The sequence below is a fragment of the Colobus angolensis genome, unplaced genomic scaffold (assembly GCF_000951035.1).
Source record: "Colobus angolensis palliatus isolate OR3802 unplaced genomic scaffold, Cang.pa_1.0 Scaffold70, whole genome shotgun sequence".
NCBI lineage: Eukaryota > Metazoa > Chordata > Mammalia > Primates > Cercopithecidae > Colobus > Colobus angolensis.
In genome coordinates, this window is record NW_012120710.1 from 9,142,186 (window position 1) to 9,165,574 (window position 23,389).

The 23,389-nt window shown below is 34.6% G+C and overlaps 1 protein-coding gene across 1 annotated transcript in view; it reads right to left on the minus strand.

Annotated features, from left to right (window-relative positions):
* CNOT6L (CCR4-NOT transcription complex, subunit 6-like) overlaps positions 1-23,389 on the minus strand; it is a 101,772-nt gene that overhangs the window by 8,286 nt on the left and 70,097 nt on the right. Inside the window, exons 6-11 of the mRNA XM_011927236.1 lie at positions 23,131-23,199; positions 19,648-19,805; positions 17,096-17,250; positions 6,740-6,891; positions 4,190-4,417; positions 1,519-1,721 (exon numbers count right to left, since the gene is read on the minus strand). Of these exons, the coding sequence (XP_011782626.1) occupies positions 1,519-1,721; positions 4,190-4,417; positions 6,740-6,891; positions 17,096-17,250; positions 19,648-19,805; positions 23,131-23,199 (965 nt within the window). The remainder of the gene's footprint in view (positions 1-1,518; positions 1,722-4,189; positions 4,418-6,739; positions 6,892-17,095; positions 17,251-19,647; positions 19,806-23,130; positions 23,200-23,389) is intronic.

Below are 23,389 nucleotides of genomic sequence, written 5' to 3' on the forward strand. Positions count from 1 at the left end.
AAAAAAAAAAAAAAAAAGTCTATGTGAAAAAGAAAAAAAATTTTTTCTTTTTACCTACACACATACCTAAACAAAAATGATAGTTGCAGAATTACTAAACACTTATTTTCAGGAACTTTATCACAGGTCTGGGTTACGCCGGTAGATATATATCACTATAGTTACAAGGACAGGATTTAAGCTGTGGTAAACTGTGTACCATTAAAAGGTGTTCCTTTAAGCTTTCATAAAAGCAATGATGTGCTACAGTCAGCTAGTACTAGCTTTCTTAGCACCTCTTCCCAACTCTATGTTCAATGGTATCGTGTTGGGAGACTGGATTCTGCTACAGTAAAAGTACTTAAACCACAGAAATCGGCAAACACCACAAATCAGAGCTTTTTCCCAAAAAGTTCATTATTAAATATTTACCAGCACATCACTACATATGAGTAGCTGGAACAAAATGAACTATCGCTGGATTGAATTATCTTTTCTAATAGCAAAAATACTAAATTAGATTCAATTTCTAAGCACTTTTTTTCCACTTCATGATTATGAAAGCTGATTAGTAACAACACATGAATTTCTTTTTTTCCTCCTTCTATATGTTTCTTGGAAAGGAGCTAACCCACACAAAAACAGAAAAAGGTTATTGGAGATGTAAGGGAGGCCATTTGTAAATTTCCTTTGGCGTTTTATTAAATTCCCTCTAGGCTTCTTACACCAAACTGCTTTCTAACACTTAGATTTTTCCAGATAGTGTAAGATTCTATTATAGATGTCTGAAATGCCAGAAAGTCAAAGACAGGTACAATAGCAGAGTTACAGGTACATAGAGTGATCAGAAAACTAGCACTGGAAAAGAGATTACATAAAGCCACCACAATCTGTCTTTCTAAAGAAGAGCTGGTCCTGTACAATCGGCCTTTCCATTTTTTTTTTGTATTTGTCAAAAAATGTCTTTTTCTTTTAGAGTGTTCCACTGCCTAGGAATATATTAGTACAAATACATGGATATAAAATAGAACCTAAGTACAACCTTCTCGAACCCCATCCCCAAAAGAAACCTGAAAAATTTAAAGATACTAAGACATCAATGGAAGGTAGAAAGAAAATCTTGAGAAAATACTACATAAATTCATTCAAAGTGAGTTTTGCTATATTCAGTGCTTTTCTGTCGGGGGCAGGAGGGAGGTTACTGCTGAAAGTTAGGGATGCTTTGAGCAGGTGAGGGTTAACTATATTGATATATACAAAGTGCTTTGACAAGTGCCTAGTACCTAGTGAGCATTTCAGAAGTTTTTGTTATTATATTGTTTAAAATCTAAACAAACGAGAGAGCAAAAAGAATTTAAGACAACAATAGCCACAAAACCCAATGAACCCACTTATATCTAGGTGCATACTTAGCATAGACATTTTAAGAATCTAAAAATTCCTGAAGATTATACAATTAATCATAAAGAATTTACACCTTTCTTGTTACATGCTTGTATCTGAAATAATTTCTACACCTGCCCAAAGGCTGCCACTCACTTTGAAATCAAAGGTGTAATTGGTGTAAGGCATCAAGTTATTTTCATAGGCGCTCTTAAGTTGGAAGCCATGTGTGATTCTTCCTTCTGAGCTTCCATTCTTTCCATTGCAGCTGAAGTTCATAAGACACTCATTGTACCTTAGTTCCTTGAAGTCTTTATGGTTGTCAGCTACTCCTCCATTGCTTAAATATTCCACAACACCTGGTAGAATAAAGGAGAAAGAGACACTCCCATTTAGCATTTAGACCTTACACAAGGCTTCACAGCCAAGACTTGTTATCAGGTTAATCCACCAGGCTCAGAATGGTTTTCTTAGGTTGAGCCATATAAAACTACCTTTTGTCATTGTTTAAAAATAAAAAATCAAATACCAGCCATTTCATACGATTCAATCAAATGAATCCAAGGATGTTTGCCTATTTCAGAACAAAATATATCAGGAACCCTCAAAGATATCCTTAGTTTTCTTGGTGGTTCTTCAGGTCAAAGATGATTTCCAGGACCTAGGATGGCATTCACCAGGAAGGCATTAACCCTAAATGTTTTCGGAAAATTATTCCAAACCACTATCTCTTTAGCATTTTCCCATTCTAAGCAACAACTTTGCAAATATATAAGTATAGCATATTAATAAAAACCGTTTACAACAAAAACAGATTTTGCATCTTTAACATTTCAATGTCTAGTGTCAGCTAGACAATATCATTCTTTATTTTGAGCTACAGTGAGTTTTCTCAGTCTGACACTATAAAGAATATTATATGCCAGAAATATACCACTTGGCTAAAAATACAAGGCTGAAGAGAAGAATAGCATTCAGAAAAGTGCACTGCTTCCACTGAATTAGCAAACATGAAAACAGTATCAAAACCCTTATGAGGATTAGTGAATTATTAGAGTCATCTTTCTATTTGTAATAAGGATTGATAGTAAGATATAATGAATGTGTGATAAGCACAATTATCAGTATTGTAAATAGCTCAGAAGGCACTACTATTTACCTAGTATTTGCTACATGCCAGGCACTGTTCTAAGTGCTTTATTCATGTAAATCTCGCACAGAATTCTATGAAGTAGATAACATGATTCCTCCCTTGTTAAAAATGAAGAACTAGGCTGAGTGCGGTGGCTCACGCCTGTAAACTCCCAACACTTTCAGAGGCCGAGGTGGGCGGATCACCTGAGGTCAGGAGTTCGAGACCAGCCTGGCCAACATGGTTAAAGCCTGTCTCTACTAAAAATACAAAAATTAGCTGGGCGTCGTGGCATGCACCGGTAATCCCAGCTACTGGGAGGCTGAGGCAGGAGAATCGCTTGAACCCGGGAGGCAGAGGTTGCAGTGAGTCGAGACTGCACCATTGCACTCCAACCTAGGCAACAAGAGCACAACTCTGTTTCAAAACAAAAAAATAAAAGGAAAAATGAGGAACTTAGTCACAGATTGTATAGTTCGTAAGTAGCAGAATCAGGATCCAACCATGACAGTCTGGCACCAAAGTCATTTCACTGCGTTGTGTTGCCAAATGCCAGTTAACTGGCTTTAACAAATCAAATACAATGGGAGAAAAACTTGCACTTGAGAGTAATTCAACTTAAGAAAGGAGCATGTGGTTAAAGTGCCAATCAGGCTAGGGGTTAAAGACAGATATTTATTAACAATGATTTCAGCATTATTTGCTAAGAAGAAAAAGATGTTTTCAAGTTCAGTGACTTTTTTAATATTCCAAGTGGAGGCATTTAGGTTATCTTATAGTAACCTTATTGTTACTTACTTTAAATAACTTAAAATAGCCTAGTAGTGATAATATACAAAATTTAACATATGCTTTGGTATTAGCAAAACAGTAATAGTTTAATGTTTTCTATTTGATACCTAAAATGCAGAAATTATTTTTATAAAAAGTAAAATGATATAAGTTCAGACATAAAGTAGTTTAGAGGAGCTCAAGAAGTAATATGAAGCCCTACGATAATTTTAATCATTATTCTGTACCTACTAACAGTATCTAAATATCACTTAATGAATTCACTTAAAAGTTGCTAATATTATTAAACTAGATAGCTACCTGTAATGACTATTTTCTGGCTGCCCCTTCAGATCACCCTTCTGCAGTACACTCTGTGCCTCAGGAAGCTGATCTTTATTGCATCAACTGCAAATCCCTCCCCCCTCTAGCTTCTGGTTGGATTTGATCAATGGGCAGCCTGGCAGGAGATCAGAGGACAGAAGCAGAGTGAAGTAAGAATATATATTCCCCTGGCACCCTTCTTGTTGGTCTGCCAGGGATTGACTGCTTCATGCAATTCAAAGCCATCACTCCTATTATGTGGCCCTTTCCTACAACTGTATTTTTTCCAAGTTCTGATGACAGACAGCTCCCACTACTTTCCCTTTTAGGTAGAGGAGTGGTAAAGAGATCTATTACTAAATCCCCTAGTGGCAGAGTACTGCATCATTTATTGCTTTGTTTCCCTTAAACCAGCCAATACCTTCGGAAATAGCTTCTTTATTAAACTCTATTACCCTGTGTCCCATCCATGGGATTCTTACGGACACATTCCCTAATTTAGAAGAGAAATTATCTACTCAAAATTTAGGAGCTAGCTGGCCTCTGAACCCAAAAGTAAAAGTGAAATTGAAAGCAGTGAGGAAATGATGTTATAAATACCTGAATCTGGCAATGAGTTAAGATCTGCACATAGCACCAGCGGGATGGAATTAGGATCTGCAGTTGGGCTGCCAGGCCTACTAGAGGCTTTCTCCAGAATGTTTTTAACCTCTGAGACAAACATCATGGTCTGGATAAGCTTCACATCAGAATACTCTGGGTCCCAATGCATGTGGGCATTTGCCACTATAAGCAGCTGTTTGTCTGCAGCATGAATAGGCTTCATACCTAAATTTAAACATTACAAAAAGAAGACACAGTTACGCTTTATGTTTGAAGAAATGTGGCATCCTCAGGTTTTCTCAGTATGATCCATAGCTACCTCTTTACTCTTTTCCATGAATTTATAACTTCCCTTTTATCTGATAAAGTAATTCTTAGAAGCTAAAGGGCTGAGATTCTGGTAATCCTACTATGGGAGTTACTCTCCTAGATCAAGTTGGCAAACTGTAGTCCATGGGCTAAATCTGGCCCACAAATTTGGTACAGCCCTTTAAATATCTGTCATTTAAATAGCACAATAATGTAGTAAGGCAGGTTTTCAGCTGAGTTACCTAAACCTCAATATAAATTCTTACTACTGTCTAGTACTCATTCACCTTGCATTTCCCAAGCACAACACAGCACAACTGTGATAGGTCAGTAGTAAAAGGCAGTAAATTATATTAACCTATATAAGATAAAATAAGCAAGTAATTTGCTACCTGAACAAATTCACACCATATACCCAAATAACATTATTTTAAAAACCAGAATTATAGAGTAGTGTGCTATAAAAGTCTGGACACCTGGGTTTTAGACTTGGCTTTCTTACTAATTGTTTTATGTAGTCTTGGGTCAGTAATTTAACCAGATTCTTTCGGGAAATGAAATATTCAACTAGAGTATCTCTAAGGTTTTTTTTTTTTTAATTCCTATAATTTTATGTTTTTTAATTCTGTTAAAATAAACATTAACATAGTACTTTCCAAAATGGTGGATGGAATACATTAAGATTTTTGAAAATTAAACATAGTTAACATTTACTGACAGATGTCCATAAAATATTCAAGATATAAAACTATTAATATACATACTCACATTCTGTATGTTAGTACCTCTATAGAGAAATCAACAAGAGCTATTCTAGAGTACGAATGACAGGAGGGATCTCTCACTTTTTACTTTACATACCTTTAAACCATTGGACTATCCGTAAACATACAAATTTAATTTTTCTTTTATAATTTCTATAAAAGTATCTCAAATTTTTCTATTGGAATATAAGCTTTGGGGAAAAAGACCTAATTTTCTAAGTCTACTAGTTTGGTAAAGTTTCTTTCCAGTCTTACAATGCTATAATTATCTTCAGTGTTGATAAAACAAGGAACTGAAGTATCTGTTATATCTGACATAGTCACATTTAAAGCAATTTGATCATAAGATAAATACCTGTAGCCAAATCTTCTAAGCTATCTTCTTTTCCTAGAAGTTTTACAGTGTCACTTTTAGCCATAGATTAAGTATTCACAGTATTAAAAATTTTCCCCTTCAAGGGAGCCATAAGCACTATATTACTAAATTCCCCTTCTAGGAGTGCAACAGATATGTATTTCAGAACGTGAAAGTGTCTACTATTTAGAATTACTCTTCTGTAAATTAAAAGGGGAGTAAAACTACAAAAGAAATTCTCCACAATATCAGAAAAAAAAAAAGTACCAAACTTTGGGAAGAATAAGATTGTAAAGGACATAAAAGTAGATAAAAAAGGAGGGGCTAAGAAAAGTAGAAAGTTCAAAATTTCACGATCAAAGATTATCTTTGATAATGAATAAACTGAAGTATGGTGAGAAAAGAAGGTCTGATATATATGTATGGTCTGAATAATTCAAATCAATACTCAAGGCAGAAATAATCTTTTCCTCTACAAAAAGTCCAAGGGAAAAAAAGCCCTGACGTGGTCTCACTCCTTTCTTGCTTAAAATGTACTAATAAACAATGAAATGCTCAAAGGCAGGCAGTAGGAAGGATAAAAAAGGTCTGTTGTGTGTAAAGTACATAATGAGTTTCTGACTCTGAAGGAAGCTATAAATAATCTAAAATGCTAAAGAAACTACCATGTAGATAAAAGATCCTGCTCTTACCCTGACAATGACTGAGATACAGCAAAGAAACTAGAGAAAATGTGCCAACTCCTTAACCTTAAAGACAATCACACTCAAGAAGCTAAAAATATGAATCAAAAAGAGGACTAAGTCATCATAATTTCTAAATTCAGCCTAATCAAAATATTCCCTATTTCAAAGAACCGCTTGGGATTAATGGCATATTTAAAAAGGTTTTATTACATATATTATTAAGTAAAAAAGACTGTGATAGAGAGCACAGAATATCCCAACAAATATAAGATGCTTTACACAATGGTGCTATTTTCCTGCCCATCTCCCTTAACTTTCCTCAAAAGAAAATAACTTTGCAATAAACAACAGCAAAATTCTCTTCACTTGTTTTGAGATGGAAAAACTTGGAATGGTGTTTATTTTTAGTAAGAATATTTTACACTGCACTCACCTGCTCCAAATAGTTCTTTGTGGACCTCTAATACCACAGCGACACCAATATTATCTTTTGTCATCACTCTGTTCAGCATAGCTTCGGATCCATCTGAATTAGCCATCGCCACTTGGTTAAATTCCACTGTATGCTTCTGCACCAATGTAAATCTAAAAGGTACATTATTATAATAACTTTAGGTACTTAGACTATCATGCTGAAAGACATTAAATGAAAGAAACATGACATTATGCATTGTCTCCCTTGTCATTTTCTAGCTGCAAGTGGCCATGTGATACAGTTCTGGCCACTAAGACACAAGAAGTCTGACTATTGTGAAAAGTTTCTCAGAGGCCCCACCTAACAAAGATGGCATATATATCCCTTCAGGCTTTTATATCTTGCCCCTTACAGCTAGTGCTTGGAGAAATAATAACCATCTTGTGACCATGAAATAAGAAGCAGGAAGGCAAAAGCCAACCTTCTAAAAATGGGGAAGCAGCTGAACCAGTTCTGGACTGCCTATTTCTGGAGTTCTTGTGTTAGAAAACCACCCTTCCCTCATTTAAGCCACTGCTAGAATCTTCTGGTATTTAAAAGTGCACACAATCTCAACTAAGTTAATTACAAAAAAATAAAAAGAATACAATCCACCTATCCTGTTTGTAGTTTTATTTCTACTACATCAAGGTATCTGTCAACAAAATGCAGGGGCACACCTTTATCTCAGCTAAGGAGTAACTGATTTTTCCATCTGGCTTTTACTAGAAAACTGCAATGGGGTATAAGTATTCTGAGAAACAGATTCTGCAAGATGAAGAAATGACTCTCTCTGTGATTACAGCTTCTGCACTAATAATATTTTCTTTCCTTCATTAATGCCAAATTATTAAGTATTGTAGAGTTGTAGGATTTAATATAATTAGTTTAGCGCTGCCATTTAATCACAGTAGGATCTTGGTCAAGTCCTTTAACCATTTTCAGCCTAATCGTATTAATTTGTGAAATATTTATGAGTAATCAAACCCTACTAAATACATTACTTGCACTAGGTGTTCAGTGGTGAGAAGACATACTTAGTCTCATAACAGATCCCCTCCCCACTTTCAAGCTTTGAAAACAGAAACTAGTTTCTGTTTCTTCAAAAATATCAACTTACTATGCTACAGGACGCTATACTAAATGAAATAATATTCCCTTCCCTGCTCCAATTCTGAATGTGTCAGATGGGCTGACAAGTGTAAAGAGTCAGTTTATGTGACTATTTCTAACCCACAGTGCTTAAAGTGACTATAGTTTCTACCCTCTAAAGAGGTTATCTATAAGCTTAAATATGAAAGATGAAAGTTACTAAGGTGAAGAATAGGGTTAAGAGCATCCCAGGGAGAAGATGTGAAAGGTCCTGAGACAGCAAAAAGCTTTGCAAGTTCATGTGTTAGAAAAGAATGGAAGGATATGAAATGATGCTGAAGAGAGATAAAAGTTCTAAGCCAGGACATGATATCATTTGATTTACATTTTTTAAGATTACTTTAGCTGCTCAATTAAAGAACTATTAACTAGGAGGCAGATTAGAAAGTTTGTGAGGTTATCTGAAAGAGAAATGATGGTGGCTTGAACAAAGGCAAGAGAAATCAAGAGAAGTGAGCAGATTCAAAATGTGTCCTATAGACAGGATTGACCATTGTCCATATCAGATTTCTTCAAACAATTTTAAGCTGTGGAATACCTTTTACAGTTTCTGGTGAGATTCCCACAGATAAAACAGATAAAAGCAGCATTATGTTAGAATAAATCAACCACTGAAAACAAGCAACCTATTTTGATGAATACAAAACTTCGAAATCAGAGGACAGAGATGACATAGTTTTACATTAGTCTCAGTGTCCAATTAATTTTTGTATTTTGTTTTGATTACAGAGTATTATTAAAAATCCTGATTCACACAGCTATAAATGGTAAATAACTGGCCCTATACACAGAAAAAAGAAGCAGGCATGAAGAAATTTGATTCAGAAGTCTGCATCAAAAACAAGTTAACTAAGCAGCACTTTATGAACATGTTAATGATTTCTAAAATGTTAAAACTTGTATTTGAAACATGTGAGTGAACATGTTATTTTCAAATTACGGTTCAATTATTCATATTTAATTTTTGAGATATCTTCTAAATATTCACAGAACTTCTATGGTATACTTACAGGAACCTAGGATTCTGTATAAAAGTCTTAAAAATCCTGTTAATTATAATATTTTTAGAACTGGAATAATTTTACTTCTACCAAAGCCAGGTCATTCTTTATGGGGTGGGGGTAGGGGAACACAGGACTCTAATTAAAAGAACTATCTTAACTAAAATTTGCTTTCCTGTATTCTTCTCCCATTTTTTCCGTTAAACCTAGATCTAGATCTTTTCTTTAAAAGAATATACATTAAATCTAATTTATCTTCCAAATGACACCACTTTAAATATCTGACAATAGATGTCAATGGTCTCCTACCTTCCATATCTTCTCCGGAAAAGAAATGATGAGTTATTTATAAGATATGTGATGTTGTTCATCTGAACAATTTGTTTAAATTTGCTCAACAACTTTAAATTGAACTGACAACTGGGTCTGTCTTTTTGAAAAGTTCATTTGAACAACTCAAGTTTACCCAAAGGTGCAGTACCTATAACTGGGCATAAATGAACTACAGCCTTCTTCATTTTTTAACTGTATTTTTGTTAATAAAGACTAAAACTTCACTTTGGGGACAGCCATATTAATTATAAGCCAAACAGGAATTGATACATATCTGAAACGTTTTGATCTTTTTGTTTTTAAAACAAGTCTTGTCAGTCCTGCATGTATAGGTACTTCAAAACAAAAACGTGGAAAAAATGATTACATTAAATATGTTTATTGTAGAGATATGAGAACAAAGAAAACTAAGTCACTTATAACTCAATACTTCCATTTAAAAGTTGATCTATTTCCACAGACTTTTCTCTACACACATACACACACACACACATATTTTTACACAATTAGAACAATACTATTCTATCAGGGACATTTCCTATAACATTTAACTTTCTTCCAAATCAATTTTGATGACTGAATTATAGTCCACTATACAGATTCACTGTAATTTATTTAACCTGTGTTGGACATTTAAGTTAACTTCTCACATATTTTAACTAATGCCGTAATGAACATTGTTACATATATTTTTCTGCAGTCTCAGCAGATTCTTGTCCCTCCCTCTTTTTATTCCTTCCATTAATAATCTAAGAGCAGCAATCATTACCTCAGTTAAGTATGACTTCATGAACTTCTGCTCATTAGTTCACCTGTTCAGATATTAAGTGCTCTGAAACTTCATCCTATTTAATTTTTAATTTTTTACAGATATATAAGATAGTTGTACAAATTTATGGGATATAATTCTATTTTTCTATTGGACGTAATTCTGTTTTTCTAACAGATTAAATATCCCTGCCAGCTTTTGGACATTTAGAAATGTTATGAGCATGCATTCTCTTCTCTCAAAACAATTAAATTTCTCAATAGAACATTATAATAAAAATAACAATAAAAAAAGTTACCATTATTGAGGATCTATCCAGTCTCAAGATTTGTGTTAAGCACTTCATATATGTTAGTCCTAAAATTTGCACATGGAGATATACTGCTCAGATTCCTCATCAGTCCTTCAGGGATCGCTTCAGTTGCAGAAAGCTGCCTACTCATGGTCACATACTTCTGGGAGCACCACCATCCAATTAGAAATCAAAAGCAAAAGGTCCAGGGATTTGGGCCCCTGGTGATTTAACTCTCACAGGCCATATAAGCTCTAAAGCTCCCTGCTGAGTCACCGGAGGCAGTCAGGCCTGCAACACTTCACTTTTCTCCATATGTCCAATTCTGCTTCCTTCCCTTTCTTTCCACAGGTGTTGATTTCTAACAAACTCCTGAACACTGAACTATCTCCGAGTCTTCTTTCTGGAGAACCCAAATTGCAGTAGGAGGTATTACTACTGCCATTATAAAGATGAAGAAAACTCAGGCTGGACAAGTCTGTCTTTTTGAAAAGTTTGATAGTTCATCCATCCCCCAAATCCTAGAATTTCTCTACTCCAATATTTGTAACAGATTACCTTTGCCAGTTCTCTAACCACACTTCTGTAAGATCTTTAATACCATAAGATATAATTATCTTCATTGGAAAACCTAACTAGTTAGTGTAGTTTAGTGACTCTCCTGGCTTACCAATCTCACTTTCGTGGTTTGCCATTCTCCTCTTTACCTGATCTTAGTGTTTCTACTTTGAGAAAAATTCTTCTCAATAGAAATCATGAAAGCAAAACATAAATTGTATGTAGCTGTTTTTTGTTGATCATCAATTACTGATTATACAGTCTGCAGTGGGTCCATTCCTTCCTTGTTATTTACAGTGCATAATGTTAGTTAAAATATCCTCCTCATTGCCTTAACACTTTCACCCAGTCTTTTCTTTTCCTTAAGTTTCTTGGTAATGATCATAGGTTCATAAAACTCTTTAAAAAATACATGATTGGTTATTGATTTTTCTTCATTTAAATAACAATTCTTTGGCCGGGCGCGGTGGCTCAAGCCTGTAATCCCAGCACTTTGGGAGGCTGAGACGGGTGGATCACGAGGTCAGGAGATTGAGACCATCCTGGCTAACACGGTGAAACCCCGTCTCTACTAAAAAATACAAAAAAAACTAGCCGGGTGAGGTGGCGCGTGCCTGTGGTCCCAGCTACTCGGGAGGCTGAGGCAGGAGAATGGCGTGAACCCGGGAGGCGGAGCTTGCAGTGAGCTGAGATCCGGCCACTGCACTCCAGCCTGGGCGACAGAGCGAGAAAAAAAAAAAAAAAAAAAAAAGAAACAATTCTTTAAACATAAATCTTGAGCAACCGCTGGGTTATTAGACGCTTGCAACTACCCTTCCAACCTTCTTTCTCATTGGTATATACTGCCATACTTTTGACTTTTAAAACTTCTCAACCTTTTAAAGGTATCTTCTTTTTAATGTCTTTGCTTTCAAAAGTCGAGAAAAGCAAAACTAGTCTTCCTAAACAGGATGCGTATGTCATTATAACTAACACTCCCGTCCCATCCACTGACCCTGAGAAACTTTAGCGCACACATTCTCACTCAAGTTTTATCACTACAGCTTCACTAAGGGTTGAAAAACCAAAGAGAGAGTTGAAAACTAGTTGAACCAAATAAAGTTCCTTCTTTCTAGTAAATAAGAGTATTGATATGTTTCTTGAACTTTAAGATTTTCTCAGGCATTCTGCTTTTAAAAGAATGAGATTTCTAGCATTAGTGCTGATGGCTGTAATTGTCTACAATTTATCTTGTTTACTTGTTTATAACTGTAAAAATTTATAATATAGTAAGATATAATTATCCATATTCTATCCCTACTACCTTAACAATGCTACTTCTTACATTCCCTTCCCATACAAACCAAATGCACTCTACTCTGCATGTACTGTCTGTCTCACAGATTTCCACACAGGTAACATTTTGAAATATAGAGGTTTTCTGCCATTCTTTCTATTATTAGATGTTTCTTCTCAATTAGACATATTGGTTTATAGTTACTTTTCAGTCATTGTTCCAAGTCCTACAGCCTTGGTAATATGGAAAAAATCTTAAATTTGTCTCTTTTGATACGTTAGTTTACTACTCATACTCTGTGACTGGTACACAGACGCTAAAAGCATTACTCCTGGTGATACTTTATTCTAAGAATTCTTCTGTATATTCACATTTTTGGAAAAAAAAAAAAACTAGACAAAAGGTCAAATGGAAAAAGAAAGAACATATATTAATATAATAAAGACGGCTATGACCAAAAAAATCCCCTTATATGATTTGAGAAGTATTATTAGGTTGGATGTTTCATGTGCAAAAAGAACACGTCCAGAGCAGTCCTTCAAATAAAGACATAACTCAATTTCTTACCAACTTGTAGTCTAAAAATAACTTTGTGGGCTGTGATGTAATTAATTAATGCTAGAGAGAGGATACTGACTGCCAACTATGAGAAACTAAAGCAATCTATAGGATTTAAGTAATATTCCCTCCCTGAATTCAATTACAAGTAAAAAGGGACAATGTAATACACAGTCAAGACAATAGTATAATCACAAAAAGTTAACTCTGACCCCTTCTGGATCACATCCCAACACCGTTAAAACCAAACCAAATAGAAGTTCTTACTATAATTAGTATAAAATGCTATAAGATGTGTTCTTGGTCCTTTTAAGTAATCATGGGAGTGTCAGAAGGTAACTAACTGGAAAAGGTAAGCTGAGAGACTAGGTTAAATAAGGAAGTAGATAAACAACATCCTATATTTGTACAGCCTTTTTTTTTTTTTTTTTTTTTTTGAGATGGAGTCTTGCTCTGTCACCCAGGCTGGAGTGCAATGGCACGATCTTGGCTTACTGCAACCTCTGCCTCCCGGGTTCAAGCGATTCTCCTGCCTCAGCCTCCCGAGTAGCTGCGATTACAGGCACCCACCACCAAGCCCAGCTAATTTTTCTATTTTTCAGTTGCTTTTTCAGGAATGTTTCTAATACAAAGGATAAGTCCACTGGATTCAATAGTAAATTATTCGGCTGGTGCGGTGGCTCACCCCCGTAATCCCAGCGCTTTGGGTGGCTGAGGTGGGTGGATCACCTGAGGTTGGGAGTTCAAGACCAGCCTGACCAACATGGAGAAACCCCGTCTCCACTAAAAATACAAAATTAGCCAGGCGTGGTGATGCATGCCTGTAATCCCAGCTACTCAGGAGGCTGAGGCAGGAGAATTGCTTGAATCCGGCAGGCGGATGTTGCAGGGAGCCAAGATCATGCCATTGCACTCCAGCCTGGGCAACAAGAGTGAAACTCCGTCTCAAAAAAAAAAAAAAAAAAAAATGTATTTACAACTCAGTTTCTACATATACATTATATACATATAAAAAACATATGCATATGTATGAATGTATTTTATAAAATGCTTTGGAATGTAAATAATACTTGTTAAAAGACAAAGCAAAAGCTGAGATCTGGCATTTTATAACTCAAAGTTCTATTTTCTAGTATCTCTATGCATGTAACTCCCAAAAAATGTTCATAATGATGACCAAACAGGTGCTGCCAAATCCAGAAGTAGATTCTGAATCCCCCAAAACTAAACTAGAATAATATGACTTAAAGAATATTGTATTACATTCTAATTATCTGAATATTGGTAACTTGCGTCCTAGCCTTTACTAAACAATACTCTATGCTTTCATCATGATGGATTAAAGATTTTTATTATATTATTTTGCTATAAATGGTAATTATGATAGTTTCCATTTATTGTGTATTCTGTAACAGTTTTTCATGTATGATTAAACAGTCATCAGTGAAGATGAGGAATTATCAGATATTCTGATTATAGAAGAAAGAGACTGAGAATAAGTACAGTGTTGAACTACTCTCCCCGCAGTTATCCTTGTTAGTTTTGTAACCTCTACAAAAATGATCTTACAAGAAAATACAAATGAAGAAACAAGTCCAGAAATGGTAAGTCTTTCAAAATTATATAGCTAAATAAATAGAAGAAGCACCTGACTTTAAACCTCAGTCTTTTTTTGCTCTATGTTATATTTCCAATCTGAAGAAAGAATACAGGTAGGGTAGAATACTTTAAATTCCAAATGGTTGGCACTGAATAGCTAGCTAATAAGACACGGATAAATATTTGGTACTGGGACAGAAGGTGGTTTTGTTCTACTATAGGAAGTATATAGTCCTGTCATTCCAGGAAAGAAGTTGAAAAGAGGTACAATGCACTGATGTATCACACTCAAAGTCTTAATCTGTTGCCAGATCCATGTTACCATTCAGGAAAAAAGAGTTGAGGAAGAAAAGAAAAACAGGTGATGCATGCATCTAAGTATTTCCTATGTGCTCATTACTTAACTAGTTCACAGCATTTTTAATAATTCGAGAACCAATTTGTAAATACCCAGATAACAGTTCTAATTGTTATTTCAAAGCCTTAACTACCTCTAGTAAATTGTTAAGGAATTTTAGATTTTTCCTCTCAAAACTGTGAGAGTAACAAGAAAAACCTTCCATATTATCTTGAAAGAAACTATAGCAAATAGAAAAATAGCCTGATGTTAGATGTCTCAAGTTTACTGGTGCATTTTTTTTAAGTTACGGTGTTTCAAGGAAATTTGTGTATGAACATAGGTAACAAATATCGTCAGGCACAGTGGTTTACGCCTGTAATCCCAGCACTGTACGAGGCTGAGGCAGGTGGAATGCTTGGGCCCAGGAGTTCAAGACCAGCCTAGGGCAACACAGCAAGACCCCATCGCTACAAAAAATACAAAAATTAGTCAGGCGTGGTGGCATGCACATGTAGTCTCTGCTGCTCAAGGTGCTGAGGTGACAGAATCACCTGAGCCTGGGGAGGATGAGGCTGCAGTGAGCCATGATTGCCACTGCACTACAGCCTGGGTGACAAAGTAAGACCCTGAAACCCTGTCTAAAAAAAAACAAACGTCAAATTCAGGGCAATTTTTCTAAATGAGTTAATCTTATAAGAGATATTACTGATATCAAAAGCTCAAACAAGAAGCCTCAAGATTACAGTAGTTGTAAGCATGGACTATGAAATCAGACTACTGTGTAACTTGAGCAAGTTATAGAACTTGTTTGTACCTTGGTCTCCTCATCTATAAAAACAAGGAAATAGCTGTATAGTTGCCTGTAAGGGCTGCTTTAAAATTTGAACAAGACAATTAATATAAACAGTTAGAAAAGGCCTGACAGATGGCAAACACTCTGAAGTACGGTCATATAACATATAACAAGATTTCAGTCAACGAGGGACTACATGCCGACGGTAGTCCCATAAGACTATAATGGAGCTGAAAAATTCCTATTACCTAGTGATGCTGTAGCTGTCTTAACATCACAGCACATTACCTTTTATATGTCTAGATATGTTTAGACTCAAATGTCATTGTGTTACAATTGTCCATTTACTACAGTAACATGCTGTACAGGTTTCTAGCCTGGGAACAACAGGCTATACTAGGTGTAAAGTAGCCTGCACTTTATAGCCTAGGTGTAAAGTAGGCTGTACCATCTAGGTTTGTGTAAGTACACTCTACGATGTTCCCACAACAACAAAATCAGCTAATGATGCATTTCTCAGAACATATTCCCGTAGTTAAGATACGTAATTTTAATAGAATTATTCTAAAATGCATAAAAAATTACCAAACCATTAGAAGAATTTAGTATATTCTGACTTCAAATATTACAAGGTTTTTTACTAATCATTAACCAAAATAAGAATATCTCTACTACAAATTCATGGAAAAGACAGGAAAGTAGGCATAGATAATGGGAAGTGAACCAAATATCTTTCAAATTCACTGAGTTTGTTTACTTAAAATAGCATGTCATGCTGATAATATGCCTGGATCAATAAAAACAGATTGGCTTTGATAAAATAGATGTAAAACGGGGAAATACTGGAAAATAGCTGTAAGCATGTATATGCTTATCCTGTAAGTAGATGATTCCCTAATGTATCAAATCCAAATTATGAACCCTGGGATTCAACCTCTATCAGATGTCACGTTTCATTTTCCATTGCCCTGACTCAGTCAACCCTTTTAACTCTCTACCTCCATACGCTCTGTGACTGCCTCTCTTATCTATCCATGCATATCTCTATCTTATATATACACCATATGATATTGTAATTGTCTTACATGCCTAGCTTTTCCTACCGGATTTGAGCTTTCAGTGAGATTAGGAACTATGTCTTGATTATCTTTGTGTCTGTTGTGTTTAGCACAGGACTTATCACAAAGCAAATGTTCAGTATACATTTAGTGAATAAATGATTAAATAATTGTATGAAATGTTAATTGTAAAAGATAAAAGATTGGTAAAATGAATGATTCTCAAAAATCAACTGTTAAAAAAAAATCACAGAAAAGAATCCCAGATCCCTTAGGGCTAACCTTAAAAGGTACCACTTTCTTTTTTTACAAAAAAACTAATATTTTACTTCACGAAAATATGTTCTGAAATATAAGACCATTCGAGTCTGTATCTCCCAAAATGTTTAGTGTTATTTGATAATAAAAGCATAAGAAGTAATACAATAAATACCCTTATTCCAAATACACAGCCTGAGAAATGAAACATTAACAACACTTTTAAGTTGTGTAATACTTGTTTTCTAGCTTTCTGTTTATTTTACAGGGCCAAACCAAAGACAATTTTAAAGTGTAAGAATTTAAATAAATAAAAGTACACCATTGTGCTTTGTTTCCTTAACTTACTTTTCTGTTTTGAAGAATATTGCACAACCATCTACATGCTTTCTCTCCTGCTCAGACATGATTTTGGCACGTGACTTTGGAGAAAAAAATCCATCATATCCACGCTCCTTCAATGCTGGCAGAAAGAGAGTGAAGTATTGCTCTGTTTCCACTTCCTGAGATGAAAGAAAAGTTATCATCTATATGACAGAGGGAAAATGCTGATTAAGATATAAAAATGTTCAGCATTATGAGTAAGATGTAACTTAATAAAAATAATTCACATAGCAAATATTATCTTACTATCTTACCTGATTGCTAGCAGCTGCTACTTGACAATGGTAGCTTTTTAAACATGAAAGAACCAGAAAGGTGACATGATTTTCTCATGCTCACACAGATAGTAACAGGAGTAGGACTACATCCCAAGGTCTCTTGATGCCCAATTTACAGTTCATTCCATTATACTTTACTTCCTCAAGACTGGCAACTAAACAAAGCAAGTTGGGTATATGATAGATTCTGTGATAGGGAAGAGTATATTGTATATATAAAAAGGTAATTTAAAAAATTGCTTATCCTTCTGAACTATGATGGAAAGAAATGATACCCAAGAGTGAGAAACATAAAATCTATTCACAAAAAATTCTACTTTAAGAAATTTTTAACTACGTAAAATCACAATCATCCAATGGCCTCTATTAATTTGATAATTATTAGTCTATTTTATTCTTTGACTCATAAAATATTTTAACAGGTCTTTCTAAATGAAATAAATATGAAGATAATTTATGTATGCAGATGTTGCTAACAGCATGAGTTTAAGACAGCAAAAATCCATAAACAACTAAATGTACAATGGTAGGGGAAAAGCTTAATCAATATATGTTCATATAATTAATTAGTTTTGAAGAATTTTAGTAACATGGAAAATCCATTAAGTACAATAAATAAGAAACAAAATGTATCTGTAAATATATTTTATTTAATGTGTAGAAGAAAAACACTCTAGAAGTTTTAACACAACTATCTTATGACATGAAATTAGGTATTTCCCTCCATCATGCTTTGTATTTTTTCAAAATTTCCAACTTCTCTAGAATGATCTCTTTTTAATACAGTATAGTATTACAGCATCACTTTTATAAGACAATTTTCTTGAATTATGATGTTTTATCCTTCAAACTGCTACATTTAAGAGGGTGTGAGGCTGTTATCACTACAAATACTAAACCAAGAGGTAGACAAGAAACTAAAATAGCCTAATTTTGTTTACCTCCTCCTCTCCCCAATTCTCTGTTAGTCTCAGGGTTTAGAAGAAATTTTATTTTAATTTTAAGAGATTTTTATTTTTTCCCAAGCAACATAAAAATAAATTATCAAGCTACTCTGTTACATAAAAATTTTAAAAATAATTTTCCCTCTCAGGCTATAATGAAAAGAATGTGTGCAATTGTAACACACTTTTTTTTTTCTTTTTGAGACAGTCTCGCTCTGCCGTCCAGACTGGAGTGCAGTGGTGTGATCTCTGCTCACTGCAACCTCTGCCTGCTGGGTTCAAGTGATTCTCATGCCTCAGCCTCCCAAGTAGTTGGGATTACAGGTACACGCCACCTCGCCTGGCTAATTTTTGCATTTTTAGTAGATATGGGGTTTCACCACGTTGGCCAGGCTGGTCTCAAACTCCGGACCTCAAGTGATCCACCTGCCCTGGCCTCCCAAAGTGCTGGGATTATAGGCGTGAGCCACCACGCCTGGCCTGTAACACACATTTTTAAACACCTTTAAGAAATAGTAAGTTTTTGAGTTGATGAACATGTTAATTAGCCTCATTTGATCATTTAAAAAAAATATATGTATCAAAACATCACAATGTACCCCATAAACATATACAGTTATTTGTCAATTACAAATTTTTAAACCTTTAAGCACTTAACATGTTTTGAAAGTTGCTAAGAAAAAAGTTACTAAAAACTATTCAAACATCTTTTTGGCTAATCATTAGCTAAATTTTGAAGCAATAAAACACATTTCATGAAAAGATGCTGCTTCTTTAAAGTTCAATTAATGAAGTGCTATAAAACAGAAGAATCTAAATTTCAGAGATGGTTTATAAAGTAAGGTAAGGCAAATAATGCATGATTTATAGCATAATATTTTAAAATATGTCTGTTTAAGGAATAACTGTGGGCAAGCTTTTTTTTTTTTAAACAGACCCCAATATAAGTTAAATTTATATTCCTAAAAGACTGGCAATCTTCTGCGGTTTTCTCTTTCAGCAATACCAATGATCATGAGGTGAATATTAACATGAATAATGGGTAAGATTATTTCCACTTAAGTAAATAGTAAATAAATGTAAGTAGATGGTTGTATTCAGTCAGCAAAATAGTTTCACTATGGAAATGTCTTGAATACTTATTTAAATTGTCCATTTTTTTTTAAGAGAAGGAGAGAAAACAATTCTTTTTGAGCTTTGGCTCTAAACACAGGATCTCTCCCAGTGGTCAGATCTTCTCTTATGTTTAAGTTCACCTTTTAAGTTAAAGACAGTTTAATTTCTATGGTGTTACCTGAAGACTAATGATATCTGCGTCACAGTTAACAATTTCTTCCATAATTCCCTTTTTCCTGTATTCCCAGTTTAATGCCCAGGATGGGCAATAGCCATATAGCTGCCGGGTAGCGTATTTATCACATAACACATTGTAACACATAACCGTGAATGATGCTAAGAAGTGGGAGAAAAAACAACAGACAAACGGGAGAAAATTAGGCAACTTTTTCTAAAGCAATATCATGTGTACACCTGCACAAGCACACAGCACACACACATACGCCACATATCATCACTGTAAAATGCCTAGGCAAGATTAAGATTGCTAATCTACTAAAACATCATTGGAGTCCATCATACAAAATTTATTTTACTAAATCTAGAATTAGACTAACAGTTCATATTTGAGAGTTTTGAGGAAATTTAATAAAAATTTAAAATTTTAAATCTGCTAATTTTTTGCTTATAACTTGCTGAGGAAAGCTTCTTTAAATGAGTGGGACAAAATTAAACTGTAGTTGCATTTTAATTAAAGAGCTCTAATCTCATTACTTCTTATTAACAAAATATCTATACTTAGCATGTTTTTGGGCCTCCTACTGCTATGATTACTTTGAAGCAGAAGAGTATGGACTAATAAAATTTAGTTGTAAGAGAATCCTTTTTGTCAATCAAAGGTGCGTTTCTGAAATAAAATGCTCATTTTTAAATGTCCTTTAACTATAAAAAGACTATGAGCAAACTAATAGGAGAAGATGGTTTGCATCCTTGCTACTTTTTTCATACTTGCTAAGTGTGCTGTGAAGACCAGCAGCATCAGTAATCACCTGGGAATTTAGAAATACAGAATCTGTGGCCCCATAAACATCTCTTTTGGACAGCATGTGCTGTTAAAGTCTCAAAAGCTCTGATTTTTATCAGTAATTCTCCATCTTGGCTGCCTAGTAGAATCACTTTGTAGACCTTTAAAAGAAAAATGCTGAAGTAAGGATCTGACTCCAGACTAATTAAGTTGGAATATTAAGAGTCTAGCTATTCGTATTTTTAAAAAAGCATCCCAGCATCCCAGGTGATTATAATGAACAGACATGGTTGAGAATCACTTATTTAAAAAAGACATGAGGAATTCAAAGTGAACTGACACTTGATTGAAGTTGGTTCTGTTTCAGATGATGGAAAAAGTATTAAGAGAAACTCAGTTCAGTCTCCTGGGCGTCTGACTGGTGATCATTTTGTACACTGGGAGCAAAATTTCAATTTGAGTTGACTTGTATTTTCTGAGTATTTATCTTGGAAATGACCCAGCATCATTTCCAAACCACTACACTGTGAAGTAAGCACCCTGCATTTACCTTACTATGCTTCTCAGGATTTGAAATGTCATTTGGAAGTAAGGTGAAAGAGGCAGACTGCCATTTGCTTCATTAAGTTTTTTCCTAAGACTTTGTAAAATGAGATTTCATTAAAAAGATCAGAGATTGCAATTTTTATAATATAGCCAAAACTCTTTATATCCCTGCCAGTGCCTGAGAATGAACCAGCAATTTTTAAACAGAAGTAAAAACTACCTAAGTGTTATTATCACTCATCTCTTATACTCTGTTTCTATTTGGGACCTTTTTCATTATCTAGGCTTGATTCCCATATAGTTTATCATTATTATTTTTTTTTTTTAGTAATAAATCACCCTTAGCCACAAGGTATTATACACATCCCTCTATGCATCAGAAGTAAAATGCATTTTTAACAGTAACTTTTTTTTTTAGCACTCAGCTCCTACTCAGGGAAGCACCACACCTCAAAAGAAAAGTCCACACTAGTTTTTCAATGAAGAAAACCCAAGAACAGATTACTTTGAGAATTCAGCAATTAATGAAAATTTGTTTCTATTGTTCCTTTTCTTAATGGAAATGTAGCTATGCAATATTAGAAAATCTTTTCTTGAAGATTATGTTCACTCATATTCAAAAGAATTAGAAAATGGTGTTTTTAACATCAGAAGGGAATAATTAATTATACACCAGGAAAGGCCAACTATAAAATAAATCTATCTAGCTTTAAGTTTTGTAGAAAACATTAGGTACTCCTTTCACTTAAACCACCAATATGCAACCTTATAGTAAAAATGTTATTCATAACATTGACACAGTGCCTCTTAAAACAAGCTGATATTGCAGCTCTAGAGTGTGGTGGTTTTAAAATTATTACCTCTGAAAGACACAAAAATGTACTGCATATTATAATATTTTGTAGTGTTATTAAAATGCAAATAGACCCATGGAAGAGGCTACATATCCCACATTTCCAAATACTTAAAAAAAGACTTGTTCTGAATCCTCTTAACTTAAAAAAGCCCAAAACTCACCAACAAAAGGCCTTTACATTGCTCATATATAATTGCTAATACATAAAGTCTAATTGCGATTTACCCTTTAACAATTAATTATCTTGTTTTTTTGAGACAGGGTCTTGCTCTGTCTCCTAGGCTAGAGTGCGATGGCACAATCTTGGCTCACTGTATGTAAACTCAGCATCCCAGGTTCAAGCGATTCTCATGCCTCAGCCTCCTGAGAAACTGGGATTACAGGAGTGCGCTATCACGACCTGGCTAATTTTTGTGTTTTTAGTAGAGACGGGGTTTCACCATGTTGGCCAAGCTAATCTTGAACTCCTGGCCTCAAGTGATCTGCCCGCCTTGGCCTCCCATTGTGCTGGGATTACAGGCATGAGCCACAGTGCCCAGCCAAAATTTATTAATGTAGTACTATTCTGTGACTGGTTTAACCTTCATACTGAAACGCTTGCAATTTTCATTTAATTTTAAAATGAAATTAGATATCATGAAAATTACTACTTTTGTGATAAAAAAAAGACATTTCGAAAAACAGTAATTCATAACTTATTTTAAGTAGAATTCCCAAGCCTAAAATACCAAATATGAAGAAGAATTTATAAACGTCAAACCATTATTGGTCCCTGCAAAAAGATAAATGCTTATGTTTTCTACATTACTTCAGTTCTAGAAATGCTAGATTATATTATAGCTCAAATACCATGTACTATTTCTACAGCCCTGGGCTAGTATTATACTTTGTAGCCAATACAGTAAATACATGCCCAGTCTACATTATTCTTCCATAAATGTTATCTACCTCTCAAGAAAGATCAAGTACTTCTCAGTAGTTTAAAATTTTTCACAAGAAAAACCACTGTTACTCATTTTTCTTACATCACCCAATACTCTCTGTGAAGGTGCCATTTGGAAAGCCGTATTATAGAAATAATTTTAAAACCAAGGGCTGCATTACTGTGAAAGATATAAGACACTTATTGACAGGTCTATCTTAATGTGGACTTTTAAAGAGTTTATTCATCAGTATTTTCAAATACATCTACCCATAAGAGGTAAAAATGAAGTCTTATTTATTATAGATCATGAAGCCCAAATAACATTTTAAGTACTTCTGGGAAATAAGGAAGAATGCAAAAAACTATTTACCTGATGGCAGAATTTGGTCTCGTTCTTTTAATGTAATCCATGGCCTCGGAGGAAGCTGCTCTGGATGAACTGGAAAAAAAAATTTTGTAAATATAGGTTAATTTCATGTGTTTCTGAATTCTGACATGTGTTTATAATGTCAAAACCACCTCTGTTTTCCATTCTGCTGTAACGGCCTGCAAACTGGCTTAATCTAATGCTGAAATTTAATGAAGATTTAGTAGCCAAAGGAAATTTAAGACAAGCTATGCAGAGAACA